Here is a 14,587-nt window from a genome sequence, read left to right on the forward strand (position 1 = left end):
TATGGTTTTTGTATCTTCAGAAATCATTGCCTACTAGAGGCAAAGGTAGATTGTTAAAATACTGGTCCCAATGAATCATGCTTCTCTGTGGCCACACCCCTTTGCAATGTGACTTTCCTATTCTTCCCATGAAGAGACAGAATCCATTTCACCATCTCTTAAATTTGGGATGGCCTTGTGATTTGCTCTGACCAATCAAGTTCAGAAGCAATGCTGTGTAACTTCCAAGACTAGTCCTGAAGTGGTCTTTTGTGGCTTCTGCTTTTGCCATCATACTGGTCAGAGTGCAAACTGGGATAAACTCTGGGAAACTATTTGACCTCTAGCCTGCTGGAAGATGAGGCCATGTAGGGGAGAACAGAGGCATTCCAGTTGACAGCCAGTGTGCAAGACATATGAGTGAAGCCAACTTGGAACTTCAACCCTGCCACTTCCCCAGTCAAGCCATCAAATGACTATAGACTCATGAGTGACCCTAGGCAAGACCAGAAGAAAACTCCCAGCCAGCACATAGATTCATTTTGGTTGTTTGAAGCCATTAAGTTTCAGGATGGTTGGTTTTAAAGCAATAGATACAATTTATAATAGGAAAATATCAAACACCTACAAATAAATCTATCTAAAGATAGCTGTACCTCTATACAGAAAACTGCAAATATTGAAAAAAATGAAAGACCACCTAAATGGAGGACTATATACCATGTTTATCAATTAGAAGACTCAATATGGTAAAGAAGTCATTTTCCCCCAAAATGGTCTATAGGTTTAATGCAGTCTCATTCAAAATCTCAGATGGCATATTAACGGAAATTGACAGGCTGATTCTAAAATTTTTAGGAAATTCAAACAACTAATAGTGCCTACAAACTTCTTGAACACAGGTTAGCAAACTATAGCCATCAAGTCATATCTAGCCCACTGCCTGGTTTTGTAAATACAATTAGTAGAAAACAGCTATCTGGTTTACTTACATATTGTCCATGGCTATGTTTGCACTGTAATCGTTCAATAGTTACAACAAACACTATATGGTTTGCAAAGCCTAAAATATTTACTGTCTGCCCTATTTAATTTTCCTGTTAATTTTTGAGTTATACATTCTTTTTTTATTCTTCAAGACTTCTAAGGCTCACAAGTGAATTGAATGATTTTTCTCTCTCCAGCACTGAGAGACCAGCAGTCTCTGCCGACCTTCTCAGTCTCCCAGGGGCTAGTGTGTGATTTCGTAGCCTCTCCCCCTGCAGATAATAAACAGGAACAGCAAGTGTCCCAAGGGGGGAAACTGCACAGAGACTATTGGGGTCACTTCTCTGCAGTTCTCTTTTCTCCAGGATATTGGCCCTCAATATCTCACTATCTATCTTTGAAAACTGTTTTCCCAGCCCAGTGAAACTGTAGGGCATAAACTCTAGGCCACTGCTTTCTGTTCAGCCTCTATGCGCAGGGACGTGAATATGAATACACCTAGAGTAAGCACTGGGGCAGGTATTGGGCTCACTTTGGTAATTTTCTCTGTTTGAGTTTTCGCTGATAGGATTCAGCTTCCATAGTTGTCCTTGCAGGATTGTTCTTATATAGGCTACTCCATCACACCCAGAAGTAGAACCTCGACAGTTAAATTTTAACCTTCATTTGAACCTTGAATAAAGAAAATGCCGTGACAGGAAAACTGATTAGATGTGAACTGGAGGGTGCTCTGTGCACAAACTACCGTGTTTTGTATGCTCTGGCTGGAAAGGTGTGGACCTGTATCTCTCAAGCCATTGTGCAGCCACAGGACTATGTGGTTGGCTTTTGTCTTTTAACAGAATAAAAATCAGCAATAATTATGTTGAATAGTACCCCCCAAAAGGCTGTATCATTAGGTACACAGTACAAAAATAATCCATTAGTCAACTGAAATTATTTTCAAATTTATTAGTATACTTAGACAAACTGGACAAGATAAGGGATAATTAAGATTTTAACATTTTGTATGAATAAAGATTAATGCACAGGTTCCATGTTAGATATCAACTGCATTTTACTGATACAAAGAAATCCACTGATAGCTTTTGACAACGGCTGCCATCAGCTGTATCTCACCAGAAAAGCTTAACATGTTTTCCTTCAGAGATGCTGTCAAGCAAATAGCCTAAGGGCCGGTGAAACCTGAGAGACTGAAATAAAAGGAAAATAAGGTCAAAGAGATCATTTTTGAAATAACTGAAATGTCCAATTTTAATTCTTTGTGGGTACAATATAAGCTACAATAGAGAATGTTAAATGTCGAATACTAAAATACTTTCAGAGTAGCTGCTTAATGCAGCTAGTTTGAGTTTCTCAAAGTCCTAATGATTATATATATATATATATATATATTAGTTGTATTGTTTAATAGTATAATAAAAAAAAAGAACTTAGAAGTCAAAACAACTGATAATATCAAACTGTCCAAAGCTAGGAGCTTACCTTGAATGTACTTAACTTTTACTTCAGCCTGGAAATTCTGTGAGTCCAGCGTTCTTTTCTACTATACCACAGTGCTATTGTTTTATTTATATTTTGCTGAAGAAAATGTACTTTAAGTTATTTTTGAAGTACTCCTTTTTTTAACTTTATTTTTTTAGAGACAGGGTCTCCCTATGTTGCCCAGGATGGTCTTGAACTCCTGCCCTCAAGCAGTCCTCCCCGCTCAGCCTCCCAAAGCTCTGGGATTACAGGCAGGAGCCACCACACCCAGCCTGTACTTTTATATCAACATTAGGTATACCCCCAGAGAATGAAAAACCACATTTGGCTTCTACATCCAGTATTGTTTGGAAATAACATGTTTGTCATTCATTACTGTCCAAAAAGAAAGAAAAGAAAAACAAGATTTAAAATGGATCTTGATTGCCAGTTCACAAATTTAAAACTGACACTAGTCTTCTGAGAATTATACTTCTCATAAGCAACAGACCTGCTTAATTCTAAGTTGCCTTTATTATATTGACTAGAGGGGAAGCACATCTTTCATTTCCCCGTCTTACATTACACAAAGGTCAGGCATAGGTTATGAAGGTTTTCATAAAACCTGCAAAATGAAGAATATCCTTTACTGAAATGGAACATCACAGGTCCCTAGAATGGAATGGGTTTTGTTAGTATAGCTGTCACAAGTGTGTGCCTCTTGTTATATTAATGCTATCCCTGCTTTTGTTAGTTCCATGTAAATGATTTGGCTTAAATAGGGATAAAATTCTAGGTCTGCAACCAATCCTAGAACTTCAAGTTAGCTTTAAGTTTGGTGTTGTATATGGACAGGCTGTTACATTACCCATTTCATTGTGCATATTAAATGTTACTGTTACTTATTTTTAGTGGCTAGATGATTGTAAGAGGACATTTGGTGCCAAAGAAGACATGTATAGGATAAACACAGATGCACAAGTAAGTTTCTTGTTCTTGTTTTTGCTGTATTTCTGTATCAGGTAAAACAATGCATATGTTCAAATATCCTTATTTGATTATTTCTAAAAATAAAGAATATTTGTAAAACTTTTCATTCTGGTTATCAAACAATCTTTGTAAAAGCTCAGTGAAATACTGGTTTTGTAATGAAAAATTCACTTTAATAAAAATGAACGACCAGGTTGTGACTGAAGCTTAATAACATTCAATAGATAAGCTTGATGGATATCTGGAAAGCCCAGGTCGGCTTTTAATTGCATGTGCCTCTTAAAGAAAAATGTGTCCCATGTTAGTATTCTGCTATTCTGTTAAATTGGTCAAGAAAGCAAACCTAAGAATAACGTGATATAATACGTCCATACTAAAGGTAAAATTAGAATTGAATAAATTATAATGTTTTTCTCTAATATAAGGCTGAGTGAAAATAAAGCATTATATTTTCTTAGAAAGGTGCACATACATAAACACATACATTGAAGTGAGGATAAGTTAGGGCCTACAAATTATTCTAATGGGAGTGCAGCTTCATAGGGGAAAATACATTCATCAACTGAAAATTATTTCCATTTGACATCAGAATTCCAGTCTTTTATACTCTACCTTTGGTTATATTATTACAGATTTCTAGTCTCTGTAAAGGTTATACTATTATTAGGTTATACTATTATAGTAAAAAGTTGAAGTTTTGCAAAAACTGCAGTGTTGAGAAAATAATAGTATACTCGCTAAGTGTTAACTATTTACCAGCCTCTATCATTATCTTTATCCTTACAACTCAGTCAAGTAGTTGCTTTAATTATCCTGGTTTTGAAGAGAAGCTAATTTATCTAAAATCAGCAAATAGTGAAACCAAGATTGAAACCTAGGCAAGCTGACTCCAAATCCTGCACTAATGTTAAAAAGAAACCGCGAAGTCATCTATGTAAAGAAATGAAGATAAGGAATTAACCCTAGACCAGAATTAGATCCTTTGGTTCTAATTCTGTCTTTGCCACTGTTTAACTGCATCGCTGCAGCAAGTAATGCAACCTTTTTTCCTACAAAAACTAGGTGTTTATATTAAGTGATTTTTTTTTACATCCCCTCTACCTTGAAGAAAATTATATCCATCTTAAGACCAAGTCAGTTAACATAGCTTGAGGTTTTCTACTAAGTGGAAACTGAACATTTTAACACTTTCATTTATATTTCAGCTTACCTTTCATATTCAACTTTTTTGATGGTGGAAGACCTTTTTTATGCAACTTGATCTGTCCTTGTGTACCAGTCTTGTCTTTTGCATAATCAGTCAAATATTTGTTAGATGAATAAAAGAGAATGTGCAAATTTTAATATACTTTAAAATGTGCATATATATACGCACACACTCATCCACAAAAACTGCCCTGTTAGCATATTTAGAGTAATTGCTGGTAATTCAGAGCTGTAAAATTCATTACATTTGTGTTATTTCCTATAATTATGATCATAAACTTTATCAGTTTATGTTCCATTACATCCCAAAGTAGAGGCTATGCATATATGCTTGTAGAATCAGTTCTACTTTATTTGTGCTAATAGAAGTGAGGAAAGGTATTTACAATTCAAATTGTTAATTTCCATATGAAATAAACTGTAAACCCTGAGAAATTTAGATATGGAATATGCTTGACCTTGGATTGTGCTCAACCGATGTTTACTGGATGAGCATCCACGTAATTTATGGTAAGCAGCGTGGAGCTAAAGTTCACCTTTGCTTATTTAGCAAATCCCTTCTAAATTGATAGGAATAAACTTTATGAAAAACAGTCCTTCACAGGAAAGTATTTAGAAAAGCAGGCTTAAGAATGACTTTTAGAAGGTACATTTACAGTATAACAATTGCTGTTTTAATTAGAAATCTTTATCCTCGTAATGAGACCAGGTGAGTTGCTGTACATGTTTTCATATAGTTTTTAAGATGGTTCATAAATTTTTACTGTGTTTTACATACATTATGTTGATTCAAACCTAGTCGGGTTAAGTTTCTGAAACCTACTGAAGTACCTTTGGAATGCAATTTAGAACACGCAATCTGCTTTTGATATTTCACCCTGTGGCTCAGCACCAATTATGGCAAAGTAGGACCTAATTAGACCATAAAGGATAGGAAGCCTGGAATGAGCCACCCCAGAGATAATCTTTTGATGGTGATGGATATTTATTATGTACGATTATAAGCCAATTCTTTTCTGAGAAGTAATAGTAATTAGTTTCTTATTTTCTAATCATAAGTTTTCCAGTTTACAAATGTAAGTTTTATTACAGTTGGGTTTTGTTTTTTTTTTTTAAACCCGGATAGCCAAATTTGCCAAGATCACAATAGTTCAGTTTTATTCACTGTAGCTTTTACACAGAAATAAGTCATAGTCTAAATGTAATTTATTATTTGGCAGTGTTTAAAAACACCCTGAATTGTTGCAGTAAATGTCTAAAAAGTTTTATTCTGGATATAATTTCATATAGTTTTCTTTGGGGTATAAATACATGTTCTTCAGTTTACCTGGAACATCTATGACCCTAGTTAAAATGATTTCTTACACTAATTCTTGGTCTTTTTCTTCCTTTGTATTTTTTGTGACCTGATCACCTTCTTGCTTAGCAAATGGAAATACTAGCAGTAAGTGACCTGTCTTGATTTATAGACCACTCACCCTTGCCAGACAAACTGGTTTTCATCTGCCATTTGTCCATTTGTGACCTAGCAATGTTTTGTCATGGACTACTTTACAAGTAGTATGTGCTTCAGTTTTGCAAAGCCCTAATCCATGAAATATTGGTTCTATTAAAATAGATGTTAAAATACATAAAATTAGCAGCAACCTTTTTCTTAAATATATCTCCTTTTAAATGTCTTAATTTTAAAAAAGTGCATTTTTTTTTTTTTTTTTTTTGAGATGGAGTCTTGCTCTGTTGCCCAGGCTGGAGGGCAGTGACATGATCTTGACTCACTGCAACCTCTGCCTCCTGGGTTCAAGCGATTCTCCTGCCTCAGCCTCCCCAGTAGCTGAGATTATATACACCCGCCACCATGCCCCGCTAATTTTTTTTGTATTTTTAGTCGAGACAGGGTTTCACCACATTGGCCAGGCTGGTTTCAAACTCCTGAGCTCAAGTGATCTGCCTGCCTCGGCCTCCCAAAGTGCTAGCATTACAGGCGTGAGCCACCATGCTCAGCCCATGTGTTAATTTCATAGTTTCATTTCAATGAGATTACCAAGTGGTTTTCTTTAGAAAGCTGATCTCACTTTAAAAGACAGCTTTTCTTACTTTTTAGGTAAGCAGTTATCCGGTTTCACTTTGCTTTATCAAGCATTTGTTGATAAATGCAGTGAGATCTACATCTCAATGAGGGCAAAAGTCTTTGCATTTGTAGATTATTTTAATTATGAATTTAAAGTTTTAAATTCTAATGAATCCTTTTTAAAGTATCCTATTAATTGCCTGCTGAAACAGTCTATTTGTAGAATGTGAAAATGTGCTTAACATTAAAACTGAATTATGTAACCAGCAGTGATATTTGTTTTTATTTTAATCTTAGTCTTTAAAGCATATTTCACCTGCCTTTCATCAGCTTCACACCATATTAACTTGCTTACTGCAGAAAAATAAACGACAAGACAATTTTAACTATAAATTTTCATTGGAAATATGCTGTCTAGAAAACAACACCTAAATTTAATGTAATGTTATTTATTTCTAGGAATTGGAGCTCTGCCGAAGATTATACAAATTGCATTTTCAATTGCTGCTTCTGTTCCAGGCCTACTGTAAACTTATCAACCAAGTAAATACGATAAAAAATGAAGCAGAGGTAAATATTCAGTTGTATTAGGCATCAGTAACTGATTCTAAAAAATTTTTAAAATATACATTTATTAGTTGTTAGAATAGCTTAAGTCAAAAGTCACTTAGAGTGGTCTTTTTTTTTTCAGTTAAGGAATACTTTGTTTTTTAATGATGTGCTATGTCAGGACCTATGAGTAAATAAGACAGCAGATATCCAGCAGTTGTAAAAGGTTCCAGACCTTAAAGGCTTCCATAGCAGAAACAGATCATCTATAATCGAAAGTCAAGTAAAAGCCAGGGATGGTGGCACATACCTATAGTCCTAGTTACTTGGGAGGCTGAGCTGGGACAATGACTTGAGCCCAGGAGTTAGAAGCTGCAGTGAGCTATGACTATAGCACTGCACTCCAGCATAGGTGACAGAGCAAGACCCTGTCTCAGAAAAATCAAAAGTCAAATAAAGCACATCAGTTCAATACAGACATAAAACTGTATCATCAACCCCCCTCCCCCAACATGTTTTTCATATTTCTATAGTTTTTGTTTGTTTTTTGAGGCAGAGTCTCCCTCTTTTGCCCAGGCTGCAGTGCAATGGCATGATCTCAACTCACTGCAACTTCCACCTCCTGGGTTCAAGCAATTCTCCTGCCTCAGCCTCCCAAGCAGCTCGGACTACCGGTGTGCACCACCACATCCAGCTAACTTTTTTGTATTTTTAGTAGAGACAGGGTTTCACCATGTGGGCCAGGCTGGTCTCAATCTCCTGACCTCAGGTGATCCACTGCCCTAGCGTCCCAAAGTGCTGGGATTACAGGCATAAGCCACCACACCCAGCCCATATTGTTATAGTTCTATTAATGCACACAAGAATAAACATGCTAAAAAACACTTTGAATGTTGAAAATCAATACATAGCCTCAAAGATGCTAACTTTAGTCTTTTTCTCCCCTTGTCATCTGCTAGTAATAAAACTATCACTGGGGAAATGATTTCTCAGTCATTAAATCTGTAAATAAATAAATATATATATTTATATTTATATAAATACCCTGGGGTAAATAATCTTACTGTCACATAGTTTTCATGATCCCCCATAACAGTAAATGTACTTTTACTATCCAAAATGTAGTAATATTAAAATCAATATAGACATCTGTTTATTACAACTTGTTGCTTTATGAAGAACATTTAATTTCAAGACTACTATTTGGTGGAATTTATTTGCTCCTACAGAATGGAGTACTTGAAATATTAACTGCCCTTTCTTCCAAGGCAAACATTTTTAAACACTCTTTAAAATAAGAGCAACAATGGTACTACCATCAGGTATATTCTTGTAGCCAACTAAATGTTTTTGTTACCAAACATACAAATAGATCCTTAAAGATGTATTTGTTTTAGGTCATCAACATGTCAGAGGAACTTGCTCAACTGGAAAGTATCCTCAAACAAGCTGAGTCCGTTTCCGAAAATGAAGAAATTGACATTTCCAAAGCTGCACAAACTACTATAGAAACTGCCATTCATTCTTTAATTGAAACTTTGAAAAATAAGGAATTTATATCAGCTGTAGTACAAGTCAAAGCTTTCAGGTAAAACGTGACACGATTTAAAGGTGATGCCTGTAAATTAGACAGGAAGTTTAGTAATACTAGGTTTTCATTTTCAATTTGCTGTTTCCATATCATGTCTTTATGAAAGGAAAACATGAGTATCTTTAACAGTTGCCATTGAAATGATACCAATTTTAGATTTCTTTTCACTTTCAGGTGGTACTTTGAGTAATATTTGCTCAAATATTAAAACAGATCATGTTATTCACAAGGAAATGTTGTTATAGGTATTTAACTTAAATTGAGTTAGTCTTAACTAATAATTGCCTAAGTCTCAGAACTGAAAAACTATTGTGTATTTTCAGATCTCTCTGGCCCAGTGATATCTTTGGCAGTTGTGAAGATGACCCTGTGCAGACACTGTTACATATATATTTCCATCATCAGACACTAGGCCAGACAGGAAGCTTTGCAGTTATAGGCTCTAACCTGGACATGTCAGAAGCCAACTACAAACTGATGGAACTTAATCTGGAAATAAGAGAATCTCTACGCATGGTGCAATCATACCAACTTCTAGCACAGCCCAAACCAATGGGAAATATGGTGAGCACTGGATTCTGAGACACTTCAGGCCTTTAGGAAAGAAACTAAACTGAAGATGATGAAGAATATTAAACCAAGCACCTTTTATGGACCCTTGCATTCACTGATAACTTTCTGGCAGCATCTACTTTTTAGCTTAACTAATGTCAAACTGGATCAAAAAGATCTGAAAGAAAAAAAATCTGGTATTTTAACAGCTGCCAACATCTCCCACAATAACTGTATGAAGAAGGTATTTTTTAATTACTTAACCTACGTGAAAAGAAAAGGGCTAAGAGTGATGCCTACAAATACATTACTTTCTGGGGAAAGAAAATAATTCCAAGAATGTTTGCAATAATGGCCTCCAATACTGAAACATCCAAAAGCAGGTGAAATGAGGCTGAAATCAAGGCTGTTTCATTTTAGCTGAAGACCTGCAAAGCTGCTTGAATTTCTAGCAGTCGAAAACCTAACCTGCAATTGATGCTTAATCATCCAGATGAACATGCAGTCAGCTATACACATCAAGACTCATTTACAAAAACCATTGATTTTTCAGTATGTGGGATAAGGGTTTGGGTTTTTTGGTTTGTTTTTTGGTCTGTATAAGGAATTATGTGTGTGTGAGTTGGGATGTGTGGATATGTGATATTTTCAAGGTATGGATGTTTGGTGATAACGTCTCAGAGCATGCCTAAAAGAACACTGCAAGATTATTTTTGAAGAAATGTTATTTTATTAGATCTAACTCTTCATAGTATGTAAATGTTAGAACATTTTAATAGTATTTTAAAACTGGGCTTTCCCAGTATTTCAAAAAGAAAGAAATAATATATCTGTTAACGTTATTGGAATGCTGCTCAGTTCTCTGATCAGTGCTTATGTTACGATTGTTGATAACTAACCAAAGTAGATGCCTGCAGAGACTTTAAAATGTAAAATAAAGATGTATGCTGCCTGTCAGCTATTCTCATTAGAAAAGTTAACTTATTTTACTCCATATAGAAACTGTAGAGATTAAACCAGTATTTTCTTGTACATTTGTGCCATGCACTGTTATACAAGAATAGGTGTACAAAGCTAAAGAAAAAATTGTGGTCACTGATGATGGAATATATGACTTGCAGGCTTTGAAGTCTGCAGAATTCAAGAAAAGAGCTGCAAATGCATTTTTATATGTTTATTCAGGACTCACATGTTTTACCCTAAAGAAACCTGGGGCTAGGGGAAATGAAAGCAAGCCTGAAGACTGACTACCAAAACATGCAGTATACTTATTCACTGTCTAAGTCTGTAGTATAACATGAACTGGAGTCTCTATCCTTTTTTAAATCGCATTTTGTAAGAAAAGAAAAAAAAAAAAAAAAGAATGTAGTCCCACAACTCCTGATTTGAAAGAAACACCTTGTATTTTTTATATACATCTCTTATCCACTGTGATCCACTGTGACTTTTCTTTTAAACTGGGCTCTGTGATTCCAGAGTTTAGAATGTAGAAATGAAATGCTTAGCTTTACCTTTTCTTGGGGGTGTGGACCCTGCCGGAAATGTAATTACGTATGCTCAAGTGCGTTAACTGAAGGCACTGTGCATACCATTGGACTGCTGACCACAGTTACATTTCCAGTAAAATTCCATATCTGGTCACGGCTCATAATCACTGTATTTTTGGACCCTGATAAAGACAATTATTTTGATGGTGTTCTGGTACTGTAAGTGGTATCCTTTAAATTATTTAAAACTTTTGGGTGTGGGGCAGGCAGAGAGGGATGGTGTCCAGAGATACATTACACTTTACATCCTATCTTACTCTCCCCTGCTTTTCTCACCCTCCTTACATCCTTTTCACCCTCCTTACATCCTTTTTGTTAAAAATAAAAAGCATTGTAGCTGTTGGTTTGTGTTGTATTTTAACAAAGAATGATTAGAGTGTGCATCATTTAGAAACCTTTCAAATGTTACCCCCTTGAATTGCCTTAAAAAAGAACAAAATCAGTTGACTACCCAACCAAACCTTTCAGTTGATACTTGCTTTTTGCATTTATTTGTATATAACTAAGTCTATTAATAAAAATGAATATACCATCCTGTAATCAAGATGCAAACAAATTCATGAGGATGGCCTTCCACAACAGTATTTTCCTCCAACCTACACTTCTCTCCTTCTCAGCCTCTGAATCCCAAGTTAGTATTTATTAACAAATATATCCAATGCTTAATTTATTACCTGATTTAGTTCTATTTGGAGCCCAGTTTTTGCTACATACAACCTTTTTCTTTTGCCCACTTACAGTTATCATTTTTAACTAGTACACTTGTAAGACAACAGTAAAAGCAGCAATGTGGCAGTTTCTTCATGCTGCTTCTAAAACAAAACCACAGGATTTCTTATTTTAAAATATATTTTCTACTTTTAGTGATGTAAAATAGAGGGTGTGGCAAAACACATAACCTCCCTTAAATTTAGGAAATCATTACATGCTTTCTTGGAAAAAGACTCAAGAGCAGAGTAAGGATCCTCATCCAGGCCTATGAGTGAATAATGCTGACATACAACACCAGGATAACCTAAACAAAAGGAGAGAGACAGTATTAAAATCCATTTATTAGTATTGTATAGCATTTTCTTCCCTAATTTTTCAAAGTAATCCATGGTTCCTTTAGAAAATAAAGGAAATTTGAAGAAAACTACAGTTACTTCTCTTGATACCCAGAGACATCTTGGAGTATTTCCTTCTAACCTCTCTCAACCTGTCTTAAAATCTATTCACATCTTACAAGTTTTTGGATTGTACACATAAAGAGTTTGGCAGTGCCTCTTCATTGCTCGAATGTAATCACCATAATCTGAATGGCATGTTTTTGTGCCACTTTGTTGAATATCTGCATGCCCACCCACCCTAAGTAAAACAGTCTGATCCTCACTTTCCTCAGCTGAAAAACAGGGTTAGCTGCTATGTTAGAAAAATTAATGGCAAGCAATATTAAAGAACAATGTAACCATATTAATAGCCAGTGGAAATTTCTTAGGACTCAATGCAGGTACCTTTTATGTAATTCATTCATTGAGCAAATGCTATTGATCACATTATGTATCACTTGCATGCCACAGTACAAATGGGTTTCCTACCCCTGTATCTACCCCCAACCAAATAACAGGAACATATTAGAACCAGTAAAAACACATCGCCTTTACCCACACCAGTTCTTGTCATTTCTCTTCAGCCTTGCCACCACTTTATCTGGTCCCTGCAAGTCTCCTTATCTACAGGTATCCACTGTATAGCTAGAGTGATTTTTTAAAAGTGAATCTACATGTCACCATGCCCTACTATCTCCAGCATACCTTTAAAACTTTTTAGTGCAGCCTGACGAAGTGCCTGTAGTCCCAGCCACTTGAGAGGCTGAGCCAGGAGGATGGATCACTTGAGCCCAGGAGCTTGAGGCTGTGGTGTACCCTGATAATACCTGTAAGTAGCCCCTGCACTCCAGTAGAGACCATCCTCCTAATGAAGGCCTAAAACACCCCTCCAGTCTGGCACTGCTAGATTCACTTGGCATGTCCTCCAGAGTATTCTCCCACTGTGGCCTCCTCCTGGTTGTTTTCTACTACAGGGCTTTTGCAGATTGTTGCCCTAATCTGGAAATTTTCCTCTTGCCATTTTTGCCTCATTCGACTCATTTGAACTGGAGTTCAGCTGAGGTATCATTCTTTTAGGCAGGATTTCCCTGACCTAAGTCAGGTCCCTTATTGCAGAGGCACTTTAGCAGATTGTCCTTATCACAGGTCAGAACCTCGGTTTTACATTGATGTAAAAACTAGTGGCCATCTGCCCACTCTACTAGAAGCTCCATGAGATGCCACCTCTTCTCTGCTGAGCACAGGTTCTCATGCTTCAATTCCATTAGTAACAGCTGGGGGTGCCTGTTAAATGTAGGTAGGACAGGTGCCCAGTAATCTGCATTTTACACGCACCATCTCCATCCACATCGATGCAGGTGGGCCTTTCCCCTCGAGATACGGATTCTATAGAGACCTCAAACCCACTTTGGCCCCTTTTAACAAGTGTCCAAGAATGTTAAGACTTGGTGCTATGGCCTAAGGTAGTAAGGAGTTCACTTAAGTGGGATGTTAGACAATTGGAGGCATAATTAGCACATGGTTCCAATTATATGGTTTCTCTAATTAAACCAATACTACAACTTTAATTTCATCAGATGCACTTGAGGCTCTAAACTCAGTCCCATCCTCAACTAGGAGCATTCTGGCAGTGGGGCCTCAGTGTTGTCATGAGAAGCTACTAGATGCAGTTAAGAGTCTGGCATCCCAACTAGCACCAAGTCAGTGAAGACAAAGGCTAAGGCCTACGCCTCTAACTTGACATCTTTAAGTACATTTAGGAGGCCTACTTTAAGAAAAAAAAAAAAAGCTTTGAAGAAACAAAGTCTACTTGATGGGTTATTCAGTGTCTTAAAGCAGCCATTTGCCCACAGCCACCCTGTTCCAACCCCCACTTTTGCCACATTTGTGAAACTGACTAGTCAGTCAGGTTAGTTTTCCCAGCCTTCCTCTACCTAGTAGCTTACCTCCTAAAGTCACCCGGACACTAAAGCCTTTACCTACCCCATCACCGCCATTCAGCATTCTTACTCTACCGTTAACCTCCCAGCGGTCTCACGTAACCAAGAAATGGCTCTGCCTCCACCTCTCCCAAAAGAGTGCCTTAATGTTACAGCTAGGCAGCTTTCTTTTTTTTCTTTTGTGAGACGGAGTCTCGCTCTATCGCCCAGGTTGGAATGCAGTGGCACAATCGCTAGCTGGCTTTTTATTCAGTTAACTCCCTTCTAAGCTTCAGTCCTCCAGAGCTGCCTAAATAGTATACCTCGACTACAAGCCCCTACTAAATTGTTTTCCAAGTAGCCACAGCCTAACTCAGCCTGGCCCACTCTCTGCCATCAGCAAGCATTCATAAAGGTGAAGTGACAGGCCCAGACTGTTAGCACAAGACAAGTGCTCTTGAAACTTTATTTTCAAAGACAGATTTTATGCAATGTATAAATTGTGTTGCAATACCTTTATTTGAAGGCTTTTTCAGAATACACTGCCTTTCATGAAGTATTTTGAGAAGGGAGAGGTGGAGAGGAGAGGCACGGAAAAGCTCACTTGTCTACTCCATCAGTGCATGCACAGCAACACTGACTTTCAC

General features: G+C 36.8%; 1 protein-coding gene across 1 annotated transcript in view; it reads left to right on the top strand.

Annotated features, from left to right (window-relative positions):
* FRYL (FRY like transcription coactivator) overlaps nt 1-11,275 on the top strand; it is a 296,971-nt gene extending 285,696 nt beyond the window's left edge. Inside the window, 4 exon segments of the mRNA XM_030919519.1 lie at nt 3,343-3,411; nt 7,154-7,264; nt 8,641-8,831; nt 9,158-11,275. Coding sequence (XP_030775379.1) covers nt 3,343-3,411; nt 7,154-7,264; nt 8,641-8,831; nt 9,158-9,416 — 630 coding nt within the window. The 3' untranslated portion in view covers nt 9,417-11,275.
* The last annotated feature ends 3,312 nt before the right edge of the window (nt 11,276-14,587 follow it).

The sequence above is a fragment of the Rhinopithecus roxellana genome, chromosome 2 (genome assembly GCF_007565055.1).
Source record: "Rhinopithecus roxellana isolate Shanxi Qingling chromosome 2, ASM756505v1, whole genome shotgun sequence".
Classification (NCBI taxonomy): domain Eukaryota; kingdom Metazoa; phylum Chordata; class Mammalia; order Primates; family Cercopithecidae; genus Rhinopithecus; species Rhinopithecus roxellana.